Source organism: Anolis carolinensis, unplaced genomic scaffold (assembly GCF_035594765.1).
Source record: "Anolis carolinensis isolate JA03-04 unplaced genomic scaffold, rAnoCar3.1.pri scaffold_8, whole genome shotgun sequence".
In the NCBI taxonomy this organism is placed as follows: domain Eukaryota; kingdom Metazoa; phylum Chordata; class Lepidosauria; order Squamata; family Dactyloidae; genus Anolis; species Anolis carolinensis.
In genome coordinates, this window is record NW_026943819.1 from 20,784,103 (window position 1) to 20,803,336 (window position 19,234).

At 44.5% G+C, this 19,234-nt stretch overlaps 2 protein-coding genes across 8 annotated transcripts in view; one reads left to right on the forward strand and one right to left on the reverse strand.

The window, feature by feature from the left end:
* Positions 1 to 19,234, reverse strand: part of LOC134293432 (uncharacterized) — a 451,452-nt gene that overhangs the window by 414,686 nt on the left and 17,532 nt on the right. The window lies entirely within an intron of this gene.
* Positions 12,393 to 19,234, forward strand: part of igsf9b (immunoglobulin superfamily member 9B) — a 166,147-nt gene continuing 159,305 nt past the window's right edge. For all 7 annotated transcript variants that reach the window (XR_010000399.1, XR_010000400.1, XM_016994963.2 and 4 more), the window contains exon 1: positions 12,393 to 12,860. Coding sequence is in view for 5 of the 7 variants with exons in the window: in XM_016994963.2 (XP_016850452.2) it covers positions 12,788 to 12,860 (73 nt within the window). In the remaining 2 variants the exon portion in view is untranslated. The remainder of the gene's footprint in view (positions 12,861 to 19,234) is intronic.

The following is a 19,234-nucleotide window of genomic DNA, read 5'->3' on the forward strand; positions in this document are numbered from 1 at the left end:
TTGTTTTGTACCTAAACCTGCCAATGCACACATATAAACACACACCTATAAAATAAATACAAGCAATTTACCTTGTAAATACCTAGATATATTAACATTTTAATACATCCGCCACAAGCAATATCATCATTCTATAGCTTACTGCAAAGACGAATGACATGACTTCCTCTGTCTTAATCAGAACTTATAACTGATATTTATCTGAACTTCTATCATACGTCTTTGCTGCAATTCTGTAAATTGCATATCTCTATTATCTATTGGAAAGCAGAAGTTGCATTATGCTTCCATCTTGTCCATAAAAGTAATAAACATATCCCAATCCTTTAAAAAACCCAAGTATTTCTCCTTGATCAGCATTACCAATTTATCCATTCCAATAATCATCCATTTTCATCAAGCAATCCTCTTCTGTTGGCAAAGCCAAACATTTCCACCTTGGAGCTGTAATCTTATATTGGCAGTTTTCCCCACATTTCTTCTCCAACTGGGCTTTTATCATTCCTAACAAACAAAATCCAGGGCTTTTCTGTTAAAGTATTTTTTAATATGTCTTCTATCATATGTATTTCAGTGTAACATTTCTGTGCTTTGTCACCTGTGATAAAGTGTCCCTCATTTCTAGTTACATTCCCAGCATATACTTGCTGTATTCTGATACATCTTGGGAGTCTTTCTGGAGTCAGGACAAGATGACTTCCAACTGTCTCTCAACTTGGCATTTTGTTGACTGGGACAATGGAATACACCTGCCAAATATGGTCTTTGTCACTGTCTACCATGGACCTGGTACACTTCTGCAGGGCTTCATTAAGAGGAGAGATAACATTCAGAGAAACCCTGTTCTGTCAGCTTTCATCCATTCTGTGCCAAGTCTGCTCCTTGGCTCCAGTCCCTGTCTAAAAAGCCTAATTTGTTCCCCACCTGATGCCCTTTGGCGACAATAACTGGTTGGAAACATTGTTTTCTGCTGCACAAGAACATATGACCCAAACCTTTAAATTACGAGAAAGGACATTTTGATTAAACATTAGGAAGACCTCCCTGACAGTAAGAGCTGTATGACAATGGAATAAACAGCCTCAGAAGGTGATGTCATCTCCTTCTTTGGAAATTTTTTAAAAAGATCTTGAATGGCCACCTTGCAGTAAGGTTTTCTGCAATGTTAGCAGGTTGCAGTCATTGAAACTTGAATTTGTTATTGATGTTAACCGCTGTCAAGTCGACTTTGACTTATGGTGCCTTTAAATCCGACCAGTTGTTTTTTCCAGTTATAGTCCCGTGTTTACGCCTCTTCCAGCACCTTGAAGGTGATGACAATTTGGACAATCCACCCCCTCCTGATGATTTCGACATAATTAGCACTTTGGCCCAGGTTTCTTCTGATTTTATCTAGATTTTACCTTTTGTCCTTATATATGAATTTTTATGACTGGTTTTCATTGTTTTTCATCTGTTTTATGGTGTTATTTTATTGTTGTTGACTGGGCTTGGCCCCATGTAAGCCACCCCGAGGAGATGGGAAGATGGAGTGGGGTATAAGAATAAAATTATTATTACTATTATTATTATTATTATTATTATTATTATTATTATTATTATTATTATTATTATTATTACACAGCAAACAAGATAGATATGCTGGATTTCATATCACAAAATCACAAATCAAACACTTCCCAAGTGTCTAGGACTGTGTGATGTATTTTCGGATGATGCGCGCAGATCCCAGCAGGGTGGCCTTTTGCAGCTGGCAGATTGTAATTTTGTCAATGTCTATTGTTTCCAAATGCCGGCTGAGATCTTTTGGCACGGCACCCAGTGTGCCCATCACCACCGGGACCACCTGCACTGGTTTCTGCCAGAGTCTTTGAAGTTCAATCCTGAGGTCCTGATAGAGCTGAGTTTTTCCTGTTGTTTTCCGTCAATGCGACTGTCCCCTGGGATGGCGACATCAATGATCCAAACCTTTTTCTTTTCCACAACTGTGATGTCTGGTGTGTTGTGTTCCAGAACTTTGTCAGTCTGGATTCGGAAGTCCCACAGTATCTTTGCGTGCTCATTTTCCAATACTTTTGCTGGTTTATGATCTCACCAGTTCTTTGCTGCTGGGAGGTGGTACTTGAGGCATAAGTTCCAATGAATCATTTGGGCCACATAGTTGTGCCTCTGTTTGTAGTCTGTCTGTGCAATTTTCTTACAGCAGCTGAGGATATGATCAATGGTTTCGTCGGATTATTATTATTATTATTATTATTAATATTATTATTATAAGAATGAGTGATCTATAAGCACTCTTTGACAAAGAAGGCTAAGGATGTTGAAAAACTACAATTCCCATGATTCCATAGCATTGAACCATGTCAGTTAAAGTGGTGTCAAACTGCATTGATTCTTGCAAACTCGGGGCCCTGGTTTTCTTGATTTAGTTTATCCATCTATAATGCAATTTTCCTCTTTTTCTATTGTCCTCTACCTTTCCCAGCATTGTTATCCTTTCTATCTTCTTGGGATGTGTCCAATGTATCACAGTTTCAGCTTAATTGTATTAGCTTCTTAGGACAATTCCAAATAAAAAGGGGAGAGCTTAGAAGATATTCAATGGCAGTGTTTCCAGCTTGGGTGCCCAGATGTTGTTGGACTACAACTCCCAGACTGCCGAATCATTGGCCAAAATATTTAGGAGTTCCAACAACAACAACTAGAAACCTATGTTTGGGAACTACGGTTCTAGGGTTTACACAATGATATTGCCAAAAACTCAGCATTAAAATGCAAGAATTTCAGCAGGCAGTGGAAGTGGTGGTATGGCTTCTCATGGATTCAAAAGGTCCAATGACCACCCATATATCAGAGAGAATTTCAAATTTTCTCCATGAGACTGTGCTGCATTAAAGAAATCATAACCTCCACAAATATGGAAGGCATGTTATTGTAAGAAAATGTTGTTTATACCATAGTGCCCTGAGGACACATTAGAGTAAGACCAGCTGGAAATGAATTCATAAATACTTATTTTCTATTAGCCTAGTTAGTATTTCTGCAACTCAGTATATGTGATAAAGATGTATCGACAGAATTTACATGTAGAATTGCTAGAACCAACCTGGTCTTATGACAATCAGTTGAGTAAATCCTAAAGAAACCAAAGATGTACAATAGTGACAAGTTGGAATATGTCAAGAGGAGAGGAAACATAATGGTAAAGGGCTTGGGAACCATGGATCCCCATGAGGAGCTGATTAGGAAATTGATATGTGTAGCTCAGAAAGGTAAAGGTAAAGGTTTCCCTTGATGTTAAGTCCAGTCGTGACCGACTCTGGGGGTTGGTGCTCATCTCCATTTCTAAGCCTAAGAGCCAGCGTTGTCCATAAACATCTCCAAGGTCATGTGGCCAGCATGACTGCATGGAGCACCGTTATCTTCCCGCCGGAGCGGTACCTATTGATCTACTCACATTTGAATGTTTTCAAACTGCTAAGTTGGTAGTAGTTGGGGCTAACAGCGGGCGCTCATTCCGCTCTCGGGATTTGAACCTGGGACCTTTTGGTCCGCAAGTTCAGCAGCTCAGCACTTTAACACACTGCGCCACCAGGGGGCCCTTAGCCCAGAAAAGTGAAGGTTAAATGATGACAAGAGCCATGTTTAAATATTTGAAAAGTTGTCACAATGAGAATGAAGCAAGCTTAGTTTCTTCTCATCAATGGGTGTTGTGGCTCCTTCTTTTTATCATCGTGGCTATCAGGGAGGGAGGGAGAGTGACAGCTAGACGGTTGTATCTATTGCTTCTTCTTCTCACCACCTTTTGTCACCATCACTGTACAGATGACAGTCATACACAGTTGGCACAGGTTGCAATAGTGTCCAACCATACCCAACATTTAAGCCATTGATGTAGGATTAGGAAAGGTTGTTCTCTTCATTCTCTTCCCAAAGATGTTGACAAGCCCTGATAAGTCAAGTCAACTTTATTTATATCTCGTCCCATCTTCCCTTGGGAACTCAGGCCTCTTAATAGATGTTAGATAGATGTTTCTGAACTTCGGTCTCCATATCTTCCCAATAATTTTTTAAATGTTGAATTCTGGAAGTCTATCATGTAGGATCAAGTCCCAAGGCCTGGTTCAGAAGACTGCTTAGAAAATTGCCTCCAAAGGCCATTTCACCCTTTGTCGCTAGGCGAGTCACACAGCATTGAGAGTGAAAGGGGGTGAGTCAAGGCAAGAATTTGTTTGGGAAATAATTGACAAGGTAAGTTTGAAATATGACAGACAAATCTTGCTCTCTGATATGGAGACTATTGTGCAAGGGAGTCTATTAGTAAGTTTGGTGACTAACACAGTATGTTGGGAAATGTGCTAATGGGAGGAAGAGATTGTTTTTAAATATGATTCAATTGACCCATTCTGCATGAGCTATCATACCGTGTTATTCCCCTCTTCCAAAAGAATCATACACACAGGTGCATGGTTCTGACTGTAACTGGAAGATCAAAAATAGTTTCCTCCCTCAAAGCAGCTGTGAGATTTAGTCACTAATAAACCGTTGATGATCTAAGGAAAGAACGGGAGGAGGGAAGGGAGGGAGATGTGAGAAAGCAGAATAAAATCTTGATACTTTTGTGACCTTTGGTGCCTTCCAGACTCTCATTCCAGGGGCAGTCTTGCTTTTATATTCCCAGCCTGGATGAATTGACAATGACACTGGAAGCCAGCTCAGCAGTCTCCATGTTGTTTGCTTTGCTAAATTGTTGAAAGGATGTACTTTGTTCTTTGAGGCCACTTTCCTCTGCTCTTATGAGTGACCATTCTTGAAGATGTATTTAGATACCATTGGATTGGGGGGTCACACACTGGGTTTTCATGGATTTGAATCCTGTTAATGTGGGATTTGTGTATAGGTAGTGTTTCAATGAAATTTGTGTCTAGCATGTATTGCATCATCCAGGAAATGCTATAGTTTGTAAAGAGTTAATTTGGTAAGAAGCTGTATTGACCTTGGATATGTGGCTGAAGCCAGATAGGAGTGTCCAGACTACAAGTGTGTTTGTATATAGCTGATTGCATCAGATGAGCTCTGTTCTGCCTGCTGAGAAGATCTGTGCTGTTTGTCTAGATTGAGAGTCCTATGTCCATTGTCTGCAAGTCTGTTTGTTTGTCAAGTAAAACTTTGTAAATACTTTTTAACATCGTCTCTGACGTTCCTTCGTTCTGTGCTCCACTGACGTCATTCATCTGCTGCTACGCTGTGCGCACTACTCTGACAAATCCTGGTGTCCAGAGTCATAGTCCAATAGTCCAATGCTCAAATCACTATGCCATATGGCCTCCAAACACAATTCTTGCCATATAGGTTCATGCGGCTTTGATGGCTTTACCTCTTGAGCTGGGTGTCCACATATGTTTGATATCTAATGGATATAAATGAGGTGGTGAAACCTGCCTCCGGGTTTTAGTCTGATCTATATAACTGTACATACCAAACTATCTGATCTGGATGATAAGAAATTTCTTTTTCCGAATGTTCCAGGACATAGGTACTGTATTTGTTTCTTTTTGTTACCTTTGGCCCTCCATCCATCCTTTCCTTTTCTGAAATCTTGCCAGAGACCAGCACCTGATGCCTCATGTCCAGAGATACAGTAGTGCTGTTTTAAAGGAGCCATGCAATTTCTGGATACTCACTCCAAAGCAGGTTCAGAACCTTGGATAGCTCCTTCAAGGCCACCTGTTGCTAAATCTGGCTTTGCTAAAGTCATTAAATTCAACAGTTCTCAGTATAAGATTGGGATTGTCCTTGTGAAAGACACACAGATACAGTAAAGGTTTTTATCAAAGGCCTTCCTGATGTCTCAAGAGCCTTCTTATGTGCTACGTAGATCCTTTAATTAATTTGACTTCTTGGTGCAAATTCTTATGTTGCAAGAGAAATAAGACATAAATGCAGAAAGGCAACGGATATTCAGAGGTAGTTTTGCCAGTTCCTTCCTCTGAGACTGGATCTACATTGTCCTATATCCCAGGATCTGATCCCAGATTATCTGCTTTGAACTGGATTATATGGGTCTCCACTGCCATATAATCTGGAATAAGCAAGCAGATAATCTGGGATCGGATCCTAGAATACAGGGCAGTGTAGAAAGGGCCTAAACCTACATGGGTTGTTTTCCATATAACTTCCAAGATCAAATGATGTCTGCTGCTTTAGAGTATTTGGGGGAGGCATACATTATAGCTCCAAAATTATATCCTCTTTTATGGACTTTTGCTCGAGAAGTCTGCAGAAATAGCACTGCTGCTCACCAGACCAATTCAAATTCTTCTGCTGGAACAAACTCTCCTATGGAGGAAATTTTACTTTCTGGAATAACAGCTTCCAGGATAGCCTGGGCAGCATAACCAATGTCTGTTGTGGCTGGAAGAATCTGTAAACTGTAATGAAAAAGAAGCAACTGGGTTTTGCAGTGATTGATGTCTTTGATATTTGGACAACTCACAATTAAATTTCTGTCCCCACAAATCATAGCAAGAACTTTGTGAGAATGCTCAAGTTTTGCATGGATAATCTGGCATTTAGAAGAGGGCAGAGGAGAAGCAAGAAAAATATGTGTTTATTTGACCACTTACAGTACAAAGATCCCTTCGTCTACATCAGTGGTTTGACAAGGGACCACTCTCCAACGTTAGTACCAAAAGGGTTACGAACCACTTTTTGGTCAATTTTAGATTAGGTTTGGTTATCTGGGGTGCTGATTCAGAAAATTGCATTGGATAGACCACATCAGCTCTAATTTCTGATACAGAACATATGCCATTCAGTAGTCGCCAACTGTTTGCCCCCAGAAAACCATATTTAATAATCTAGAGCTTATGTGGTCTATCCAATGCAATTTTTTGAATCAGCACCCCAAATAACTCCAGGAACAGGCCTAAAAACAAAGACACCAAGGCGCCTCCACTTTCAGGTACCACATGGAATGGCTCCACTCAGAGGGAGGGAGAAGGAGGAGAAGCAGCAGTCAGGAGGCTTGTTTCCACACCTTTCATTGGTAGTTAGCCTCTCCCCTCCCACATCCCTGTTGTCTCAGCACTATAAGAGGGTTTCATGAGATCAGTCACTCTTGTTGCAGTGGTGTAGTAATGGTGAGACCATGGACCATATTTTAGTTCTTGGGGACCACTGGTGGTTCACAGACCACAGGTTGGGAACCACTGTTCTACACAGACATAGGTTCCCAGCTCTGTGTAGATTTTGATTTGTCCCTCCCAAACCAGGGATTAGGAGCTTTCTGACTTCTGAGTTCCATTCCTGCTTGTTTTGAAGTGAAGAACATTGCTGTGTCTGAGACCACAACTCTAGGAACCTTATCTAGAAAGTCTTGTCTGACTCCAGGGCATTCTCCAGCAAAAGTTTCTTGATCCTGGCTTGATCTTGTGCATTCTGCCAGTGGAAAAAAGCACATGAATCATTTCTCCCACCCACATAGTTCGTGCTCTTGGAGATGTTTGCTTTTTTTAAGACACACAAACAGAATATTTGAAAACTTGTTTTACCCCATTTAGTTAAAATAATCAGTCATGGGCATCTTTGTCGTCAAGGTCAACTTTAACATATGGGGACTTTCTTAATGAGGTAGGTAAAGGTTTTCCCCTGACGTTAAGCCCAGTCATGTCTGATTCTGTGGGTTGGTGCTCATCTCCATTTCTAAGCCGAAGAGCAGGCGTTGTCCGTAGATATCTCCAAGGTCATGTGGCTGGCATGACCGCATGGAGAGCTGTTACCTTCCCGCCGGAGTGGTACCTATTAATCTATTCACATTTGCATGTTTTCGAACTGCTAGGTTGGCAGAAGTTGGAGCTAACAGCAGGCGCTCACTCTGCTCCCAGGATTTGAACCCGCAACCTTTCGGTCTGCAAGTTCAGCAGCTCAGTGCTTTAACACACTTCGCCACCGGGGTTCCTTCTTTTTGTGGAAGGTCCAGGGTGGGAGAAAGAACCCATGTCTGTTGGAGGCCATTGTGAATGTTGTAATTAATCACCTTGATTAGTATTTAATGGCCCTACAGCGTCAAGGCCTGATTCCTGCCTGGAGGAATACTTTTTTGGGAGGTGTTAGCTGGCCCTGATTGTTTCCTGTCTGGAATTCCCCTGTTTTCAGAGTGTTGTTCTTTCTTTACTGTCCTGATTTTAGTTATATTTTTTAAAAATACTGGTAGCCAGATTTTGTTCATTTTCATGGTTTCCTCCTTTCTGTTGAAATTGTCCACATGCTGGTAGATTTCCTCCAACAAAGGATTCCCCCAGGCAGGAGTCAGCCAGGCCTTGGAGTTGCAAGACCATTACATGCTAATCGAGGTGATTAATGACAACATTCGCACTGGCCTCCAACAAGACAAGAGTTCTTTTTCCCACCCTGGACATGATTCCAGAGATATATAAACCCCATTTGTCTAGTTTCCAACAGACCTCACAACCTCTGAAGATGCCTGCCATAGATGTGGGTGAAACATCGGGAGAGAATGCTTCCGGAGCATGGCCAGACAGCCCGGAAAAACTCACAGCAACTAGTGAATTCTAGTTTCTGATTTGGTTCATGGGTCACACAGGATTGTATTTATGATCACTTTCTCTATTTTTTCCCTCCCTATGCCGGCCACATGACCTTGGAGGTGTCTACGGACAACGCTGGCTCTTTGGCTTTGAAATGGAGATGAGCACTAACTCCCAGAGTCGGTCACGACTGGACTTAACGTCAGGGGAAAACCTTTACTTTTATCTAAACCACATTGGCAGCTTGCTGTTGAGCAAAATGATCCCCGAATTGAGGCTTGCAGGCGGGCACGGCTTTCCCAAAAGCGCAAGGAAGGAGAAAGGGGCGTGTGAGCGGGCGGGCGAGCGTGCGCGCCCCCGCGGGTGACGTCACACCTCTCTGTGACTCCCAAAGCCTTGATCAGGGCCAGTGGGAGCCGTGGCTAATCCCAGTCTCAAGCAGGAAGGCTCAGGACAGACTCCGAAGCCTGGTGGGCAGTGGAAGGAGGGGGCAGCGAGGAGGGCAAAGCAGTGCCACTAAGGTGCTTCAGAGCCGGGCAAAGCAGCACAACGCCTTCCCTGGGTTGTCCAAACCACTGGGTTGTTGTATGTTTTCCGGGCTGTATGGCCATGTTCTAGAAGCAATCTCTCCTGACGTTTCGCCCACATCTATGGCAGGCATCCTCAGAGGTTGTGAGGTATGGAAAAACTAAGCAAGGAATGTTTATATTACAACACATTGGGAAGAAGTCACTCCGTCCTGCAGCTATCTCCTTCACTTCACTTCGGCAGAAAAAATGGAATGCAAATGGGGGACACCTGGCTAGACATGTGAAAAAGATCTTGGAGTCCTCGTGGACAACAAGTTAAACATGAGCCAGCAATGTGATGCGGCCGCTAAGAAAGCCAACGGGATTTTGGCCTGCATTAATAGGCGTATAGCGTCTAGATCCAGGGAAGTTATGCTCCCTCTCTATTCTGCCTTGGTCAGACCACACTTGGAATACTGCGTCCAATTCTGGGCACCGCAGTTGAAGGGAGATGTTGACAAGCTTAGGACCGGGCTGTGGCGCAGGCTGGAAAGCAAGCCAGCTGCAACAAATCAACAAATCACTATGACCAAGAGGTCATGAGTTCGAGGCCAGCCTGCGTCTTGTTTCTGTCTCTGTTCTGTGTCATGGCATTGAATGTTTGCCTTTATGTGTGCAATGTGATCCGCCCTGAGTCCCCTTCGGGGTGAGAAGGGCGGAATATAAATGCTGTAAATAAATAAATAAATAAATAAATGTGTCCAGAGGAGGGCAACTAAAATGATCAAAGGTCTAGCGAACAAGCCCTATGAGGAGCGGTTTAAAGAGCTGGGCATGTTTAGCCTGCAGAAGAGAAGGCTGAGAGGAGACATGATAGCCATGTATAAATACGTGAGGGGAAGTCATAGGGAGGAGGGAGCAAGCTTGTTTTCTGCTGCCCTGCAGACTAGGACGCGGAACAATGGCTTCAAACTACAGGAAAGGAGATTCCACCTGAACATCAGGAAGATCTTCCTCACTGTGAGAGCTGTTCAGCAGTGGAACTCTCTCCCCCGGACTGTGGTGGAGGCTCCTTCTTTGGAGGCTTTTAAACAGAGGCTGGATGGCCATCTGTCAGGGGTGCTTTGAATGCGATGTCCTGCTTCTTGGCAGGGGGTTGGACTGGATGGCCCGTGAGGTCTCTTCCAACTCTACTGTTCTATGATTCTCCTCCCCCTCCTCTTCACTTCACTTCACTTCACTTCACTTTATTTCTTAATTAGTTGCTCTCCACAAGAGTGCTCCAAGCGACTTACAATTTAAAATATCATTCCACAATATAAAAAACATTCATCATAAAAACATTCATCATAAAAGCATTCAACATAAAAACATTCAACAGTGACTATTTGGCAAATTAGATCTCATTTCCTTAAATGCACAGCCAAACAGCCAAGTCTTGAGCGCTTTTCCAAAAGGTCGCAACTCCGACATTGCTCTAACATATGGAGGCAATGAGTTCCACAGAATTGGAGCATAGGTCGAAAAGGCTCTACGCCTTGTAGCTTCCAGGTGTACCTCCCTAGGGCCCGGTACGTATAGGAGATTTTCATGGGAGGATCGAGGTGACGACTGATGGAAAAAAAGGAATGAGGCGGTCCCTAAGATATAATGGTCCTTGGCCATTTCGAGCTTTAAATGTCAGGATTAGTATCTTGTAAGAGATCCGATGTTCTATTGGTAGCCAATTCAGTTGTTTCAGAATCGGTGTAATATGGGATCTTATAGATCAGGGGTCCCCAAACTAAGGCCCGGGGGCCGGATGCGGCCCTCCAAGGTCATTTACCTGGCCCCTGCCTTCAGTTTTATAATATAATATTTTTATATCATTTTTAATAATATAATATATTGTATATACATATAATATTGATAATATTATAATGCTATACAATATAATATTAATAATACCATATAATATTAATTATATGTTATATATTACATATAATATTACAGTATAGTGGTATCGTTCAATATAGTAATATATAATGCTAATATTGTGCTATGCTAATAATATAATATATTGTATGTACATACAGCTGCTCTGAGTTCCCTTCGGGGTGAGACGGGTGGGATAGAAAAATGTAGTAAATAAATGTAGTAAATGAATGAATAAATAATTTTGGACTTAGGCTCGCCCAAAGTCTGACATGACTTGAAGACACCCAACAACAACAGCAATCCTAATTAACCTGACTATCTCATTGGCCAGTAGCAGGCCCACACTTTCCATTGAAATCCTAATAGGTTTATGTTGGTTAAAATTGTTTTCATTTTAAAATATTGTATTGTTCTTTCATTGTTGTTGTTGTTGTTGCACTACAAATAAGACATGTGCAATATGCATAGGAATTTGTTTGTATTTTTTTTCATATGATAATTCGGCCCCTCAACAGGCTGAAGGATTGTGGACCGGCCCTCTGCTTAAAAAGTTTGGGGACCCCTGTTATAGATGATCCTGCTAGCAGCCTGGCCACTGCATTTTGGACCATTCGGATCTTCTGGGTTTTTGTCTTCGGATGGCTGGCAAATAAGGCGTTACAATAATCCAACCTAGTGCTGACTGTTGCATGGATTACCATTGCCAATGCTTCTGTCGAAAGGTAGGATGCCAATTTCCTTGCCTGACAAAGATGAAAAAAGGCCTGCTTACTTATGGCAGTGATCTGGGCCTCCATCGTCAGCGATGAGTCCAACACAACCCCAAGGCAGTAGCAGACGGAACCAGAACTTCCCCATCGAAATCAGGCAGTGACTGGATTAACTCTGACGGCTGGCCAGGCCAGAGTATCTCAGTTTTCGCGGGATTCACTTTTAGTCTACTTGCTCGCAACAAACTCATCACTGCTTCCAAACACAGCTTAAAGTTCTCAGGAATCGTTGTTGTCCCAGGTTCGAGACGCAAGAGTAGCTGGGTATCATCTGCATACTGGTCGCACTCTATGCCAGCACTCTTCTGGTCCAGGAGCATGCAGTGTGAGCAAGAGAGGGATGGGGAGGGGGAGAGATGGATGGGGAGGGGGAGAAAGGTGTAGGGAGGGGGAGAGAGGAGTGAGGAAGGGGAGAGATGGATAGGGGGGGGGGGAGAGAGGGAGAGGGAAGCCCCTTCCTCCTTCTCTCTAGCATTGCGCATGATTCTGCGGCTCTGTGCTTTGCACGCTCCAACCCACCTTGGTGGGAGGAAGGAGGAGGGGGCAGGAGGCTCTTTCTCTCTCTCTCTCTCTTTCTCTCTCTTTCTCCCTCCTTCTTTATTCCCGCCTCTTCGGCGGGGAAGCCAATGGGCTCCCGGCGGGGGCGTGCCCGCGGAGGCTCAAATGGGCCAGGCTAGGCTGCGCGGCCGGAGAGCGGGGCTTCGGGACTGACGTCTCCGGTCTCGTCTGCTGCTCCTGCTGCTGCTCCTCCTCCGGCTCCGGCTCGGGGCTCGTGCTTCTCCTCTTCTCCCGGCGAAGAAGAGGAGGGCCCCGGCTGGGCGGCAGGGGCAGCGGCGAGGGTCCTGCTGCTGCTTCTGCTGCTGGATGCCCGGCCCGGGGATGGAGCCGGCGCCGGCGCGGCAGGAGGGAGGGCGGCTGCGGAGGGCATGAGAAGGAGGAAGCGCCGAGGCGGAGGCAGGCAGAGGGCGAGGCGGGCGAGGCAGGCAGGGCGGGCGCAGCTCCGCAGCTAGGATGAGGCTCTTGTCCGCCGGGCGGTAGTACTATGATTTGGTATGTGGCCACTTTGATTGCAAGTGTGATCATCAGCAGCGCCCGAGGACTGGCAGCCGCTCAAGGTGAGTTGAAGTGCAAGCCGCTCCCTTCCTCTCTCTCTCTCTCTCTCTCTCTCTCTCTCTCCCCCCCCCCCCCCCCTTTGAGCCCTTTCCTATCGCTGGGAGGGTGCACGGATGCCTCCCACCCTCAGAAATGCAAAGAATGATGCTCGATGCGTGAAAAAGGTCTTGGGGTCCTCCTGGAGCCAACAATGTCATGCAGCGGCTTCAAAAGCCAATGGGATTTTGGCCTGCAGAAATAGGAGTCAGGCATGGGCAAACCTCGGCCCTCCAGGTGTTTTGGACTTCAACTCCCACAATTCCTAACAGCCGGTAGGCTGTTAGGAATTGTGGGAGTTGAAGTCCAAAACACCTGGAGGGCCGAGGTTTGCCCAAACTTGACCTAGACAGAAGAGCAAGTTTGGGCCTTCCAGGTGTTTTGGACTTCAACTCCCAAAATTCCTAACAGCCTAACAGTCCAAAACACCTGGAGGGCCAAGGTTTGTCCAAGCTTGACCTAGACAGAAGAGCAAGTTTGGGCCCTCCAGGTGTTTTGGACTTCAACTCCCACAATTGCTGTAGGAATTGTGGGAGTTGAAGTCCAAAACACCTGGAGGGCCGAGGTTTGCCCATGCTTGACCTAGACAGAAGAGCAAGTTTGGGCCTTCCAGGTGTTTTGGACTTCAACTAAACTTTGGACTTCAACTCCCAGAATTGTGGGAGTTGAAGTCCAAAACACCTGGAGGGCCGAGGTTTGCCCATGCTTGACTAGACAGAAGAGCAAGTTTGGGCCTTCCAGGTGTTTTGGACTTCAACTCCCAGAATTCCTAACAACCTACTGGCTGTTAGGAGTTCTGGGAGTTGGAGTCCAAAACACCTGGAGGGCTGAAGTTTGCCCATGCCTGACCTCCAGGGAAGTCTCGATGCAAACTACCCCTCTATTCTGCCTTGGTCGGACCACACCTGGAATCACACTGTGTCCAATTCTGGGCACCGCAACTTAAGGGAGGTGTTGACATGCTGGAAAGTGTCCAGAGGAAGATGACTAAAATGATCAAAAGCCCCAAGAGCAGTGGTTTAAAGGGCTTGGTAAGTTTAGTCTGCAGAAGAGAAGGCTGAGAGGAGACATGAGGAGGGCCAGGGATCACGATGTGAGGGGAAGTCCTAGGGAGGAGGGAGCAGGCTTGTTTTCTGCTGCCCTGGAGACTAGGGCGCATTGGAGCAATGGATTCAAACTACAGGAAAGAAAGGAGATTCCACCTGAACTATAGGAAGAACTTACTGTGAGAGAGAGCTGTTCAGCAGTGGGATTCTCTGCCCTGGAGTGTGGAGGCTTTTAAGCAGAGGCTGGATGGCCATCTGTTGGGAGTGCTTTGGATGTGATTTTCCTGCTCTTGGCAGAACGGATTTGGTCTGGATGGCCGATGAGGTGTCTTCCAATTCTATGATTCTATTATTCTCTTTCTCTGTGTCCCTGCTTGTTTCCTTCCCCCCTTCACTCTTCTCTCCTCTTTCCTTCTGGAAGGAGACCGATCCTCTCCTTCCCTCCTTCCCTCTTTCTCCTTTGCTTTCCTAGAAGCATAGAATAATAGAAAATCAGGAAAATCACATTCAAAAAACCCCTGACAGATGACCATCCAGACTCTATTTAAAAGCATCCAAAGAAGGAGTCTCCACCACAGCTGTCTCTCACAGTGAATAAGTTCTTCCTAATGTTCAAGGTGGAATCTCCTTCCCTGTGGTTCGAAGCCATTGCTCCACTGCGTCCTCTCCAGGGCAGTCCTCCCTGTGACTTCCCCATACATCTTGATACATGACCCTCCTTTCTCCTCAGTCTTCTCTTCTGCAGCTAAACATGCCCAGCTCTTTAAGTAGCTTCTCATAGGGCTTGTTCTCCAGACCCTTGATCATTTTAGTCACTTGTATCTGGACACATTCCAGCTTGTCAACATCTCCCTTCAATTGTGGTGCTCAGAACTGGACACAGTATTCCCTCCTTCTCTCTTTCCCCTGGTTGGGAGGAGGCTCCCTCCATCTCTATTCTCCCCATTTTTCTCTTTCTCTGTCTCCTTCCCCCCTTTCTCCTCTCTTTCTGCTCCCTGCTTCTCTCTTCTCTCCTTTCCCTCTGGACTTGGACACAGAGACTGAATCCCTGGCCATATGTCAGGGATGCTTTGAATTCGATTTCCTACTTCTTAGCGGGGGGTTGGACTAGATGGCCCATGAGGTCTCTTCCAACTCTACTATTCTATGATTCTATGATTCCCTCTTTCTCTCTTTTCCCCATCTCTCACTCCCTCTTTCTTTTGGGTGAAAGGATACTGAGATCCTTTTTCTTGCCCAAACACCTTCCCAAGAACAACTCCTTAGTCCTGGAGAAGAGAACGGAGATTGGGGAGAAAGTTCCAACATTCTTGGGAAATGCCAGCATCATGTGCCGGAGCTTTTGCCAAAGGCACCCACCAGAAGGATGCGGCGCAAAGGGAAGGGTGCTGGGTGGACTTTTATGGAAAGGCACACTGTTTCTTTTCTTTTTCTTGTCATTTCTTTTTGGTACAGCTTATGTATTCATGTCAGAGAAAGCTTTTTCAGGAGGCATGTCCTCCTGGCTTGGTGAAATGTGTGTGGTCAAGTAATACCTCATTCCAAAATTGCAGCTGAAATGGTTCCACAAGGCACTTTTATTCTGGCTGCATGCTTTACCCTTGTGCTCCTCCTCTTTGACTCTGCAGGGCTGTGCTGTGCTGCATAGGACTGGGCTGCATGCAGATAGGCGCTTTGGCTCAACTGTCCTGCAGAAGAGCGACATGGGGGGTTGAGAGGCAGAGAATCTAGCTGAGCTAAAGTAAACCTCTCTCATTTCCCCGTGTGACTGTCAGCAATACTTAGCTGCCCATTATATTCTTCCTGGGGGCAAAAAGCCGGTGATGATGATGCTTTTGGAAGCAAGGTTGCTAGTTTCCAATGTTAATGGCGAGGAAATCCCACCTGGCTTGTTGAAATGTGAGCACAGCTCGTTAAAGCGCAAATCCGTGTGCTTGTTTCAGTTTTCCTGTAGGCATGTAGGCACTTGTGGGCGAACGAGGGATTCCGGCTTCACTTGCAACGAAATGCCAGATTGGATTTCCTTGGGTATATTTGAAGGCGTGGGAGGGAGGATTGAAGAGCGATTCTTGTGGCGTCGTGATGCAGTTTTGGATCGAAGACATACTTTTTTTGCCTTTGCAGTGGAAAAGGAAGGGAAGAGCCATGGAAAGTTCGGGGGATAGAAACAAATCGGACTCTTTCCCGATGCATTTGCATTGGTTCTGTGTGACCGTTTGGTACTTAAATAGTTCTGCACAGCTTGTGGCAATGCCAGGCTTACAAATTCCTTTTAAGGATTGTACAGGGAGAGCTAGTGCTGCCATGGACATCATTGAAGATGCTAATCAAATTGTAAATGACCTCCCAGAGGGCAGTCAACCAAAACTGATGAAGTTTATGAAGCATTAGCGCACAAATGGCAAGTGTGCATTGGGTCTTCTGCATTGGAAGGCCTCCGAATGCTGCCAACAATACTCTCTAGGGCTTTGGAGATTTTTCTTGCAAGAAGTTAACAAGAGAGAGCTTTCCGCTATCAGGAAGCAAGAAGGGCTGTGGCTGAGGGAGTCCCGTGTGCTAATGGAAGGAAAGTAGGCTTGCGTTTCTCATTTCCTGGAGGCTGACAGAGAGCCAATGGCAGGACCTGTACTCATTTTGGACTTTCCTTCATCAAAATCTTTATTCCAAATATGCCCACAAGCAGTTAGCCCTTTTCTTTGTCATTTAACTTATTCCGTGTTCACAAAATTGTGCCCAGTTCTATTTTCCTGCCGGATCACTTGGTGGAGATTTTGCCCACTCTAGGTGTTCAGGTGCAGCTGCTTGCCTACCTGATAGCAATTGTATGCTTTGAGCCAAAGTTTCTCATGGCAGCTCTTCTTTTTTTCCATTTGGGAAAGGATTCTCTTTAAAATGATTTTTGCAAAGCGTGGCTGTGCTTAAGTGATGGTGTCAGGCATACATTTCCAGGATTAGTGTATACCGCTCTTGGAACCAATTTCCCACAACAACGTTCACATTCCATTAGTTTAATTGCATTTCTACAGTGTCGTTTATTTTCTGGTTGCTAAGCACCTTAGATTTGTGTGTGGAGTGGGAATCTTCCTTCTGTAGCTACTAGTCCTTGCCACTGCTGCATTACAGGTCTGCAGTTGAATGAGACAGGAATAGAGAGAGTGGGAATAAGGGACAGGGAACCGGGAACCACTTTTCCTCTGATGTGAGCTAAACCACTCCACAAAAAACAAAAGAAGCAATGGAGAATTTTAAATTTTCTATTCCATTCTATCGCCCGAGCCTCATTTGCCATTTTTATTTCAACTGGAAGATAGATCTGACCTAAATTGGGGTGGAAAACCTAGGTGTCCCTGCAGATATTCTTGGATTCCTACTGTCATCCACTTCAGACTGCAGTGAATGTTGATAGGAGTTGTAGTCCAGCAACATTTAGAGGGCAATTGATATGTCATCTCAGGTTTAAATCAGTGCTGATACTATTGGTTTCCAGTTCCTGATGAGTTTCCAGGAAAGCTGTTATCACCCAATTGTACTCAATAAATAGAAATATGGTACTGGTCTCCGGCATGTTGGGAAAACTAAGTTGCTGTATAGCTGAAGATGCACTGATATAGATGAGATTGTGTCAATAGCTCTGATTTTTAGGAAGCCAGTGTTCTTTTCTGCCTGCACTCTGCAACAGTTGAAGCTTTGTGGTTTAGTAGCCACAAGGGTGCTTGAGCATAAAAGGAGGAACCACAGCCTGTAATAAAATACATGCTTTGCATGCAGAAGATTCCAGATTAAATCCCTGCCATGTCAATTGAGAAGATGGGGGTAGGTGTTGATGCTGCAGAATTAATGCAATTTGACACCATTTTAACTGCGAGGACTCAATGCTGTGGGAGCTGCAGTTTGGTCAGGCACCAGCATAATTTGGCAGAGAAGGCCAAGTCCTTGTAAAACTATAATTCCCATAATTGCATGCCATTGAGTCATGACAGTTAAAGTAGCATCAAATGGCATTCCTTCTATCTACAGCAGGGATGGGGAAGTTCGGCCTTCCATTTGTTGGACTTCAACTCCCAGCCAGTGTTAGGAATTGTGAGAGTTGAAGACCAAAACACCTGGAGGGCCAAAGTTTGCCCATGCCTGATCTATAGTGTAGAGCCAGCCTAGGAGAAAGAATTTTAATCTATACATCTGCTTTCCCAGTGAGGTCCACCTCCCCCAATGGAAGAGATCTGCAAAAGGGATCAATAGTTCATGCTCAACATTTTGCAGTGCTTTCTACATATTTATCTTTGAGGAATAATGCAGCTGTCTAAGCAATGACTTTTCCATTCTCCAGACTATGAAAGAATGCTTTCATGGAGCTAAGGACACCAAACCATGTCTTAATGTTGCTCTTTTTTCAGTGCTTAGGACAGTACTAAATTTCACAAGGTGCTAAATGGTTTTAAAGGCTTATTTAAAAGGCTGATACGACCCTGCTACCTGCATTGAGGCAGATCCCATAAATCAACCCCCTCCCCATCCTTCCTTTGCAGTGGAGCAGTCTGCACTGTCCAGAGTAGTGAGCTTTATCAGCAATGCCTATTCATGCTAGTTTAATGCAGTTTTCACCAATCTTGCATCTAATGGGAGCATTGGCTTAGTACTTCCATCATACCTACTGTGTAAAGTCATACCTTCTAGGTGTGGATGATGGAGTTTGTAGTAGTCCACACATATCTAGGGGAGGGTATGGTTTGTGGATGGATGGCTTAATGGATCATGCTGCTGCTATGGACAGGAAAAAGCCATTACTTTCATCATTTGTGTGTGAATGTTGGAGTTACATGCCCATAGACAACACAGTAGGCTATTGACTTTCACTGTAGTTAGGAGCACTGCATATTTAAATAATGCTATTTTTCTTTCTTGTGAAAACACCTCTCTGGGAGCCTCTATGTCAGGTCCTCCTGAACAGTTGAAGTTGACCATAAAACCATGTTGGAGAATCTAGATAGAACATATTAATCTATTCTGCAAAACCTACATCCTCAAAATGTGACAAGCTGACTGAAAAAGGAAATGCCAAGCTGGATAGTTGGACCTTTGCTAGCCCGATCCAGAGAGATGGCTCCCATTTTTTTTTACCATTGAGATGCTTCTTGTTTCTCTGGATAAGAACGTGATTATAGAATGAAACATCTTGCTGTTGGAAGATTTGTTCCACAAGGATCAAGGTGGAAACCATGCAGCTAAAGACGTATTACTAATTGGCTGGCAGGGAAAGAACACAGTATCCGTTTACTGAACTTGGTAGTTCTCAG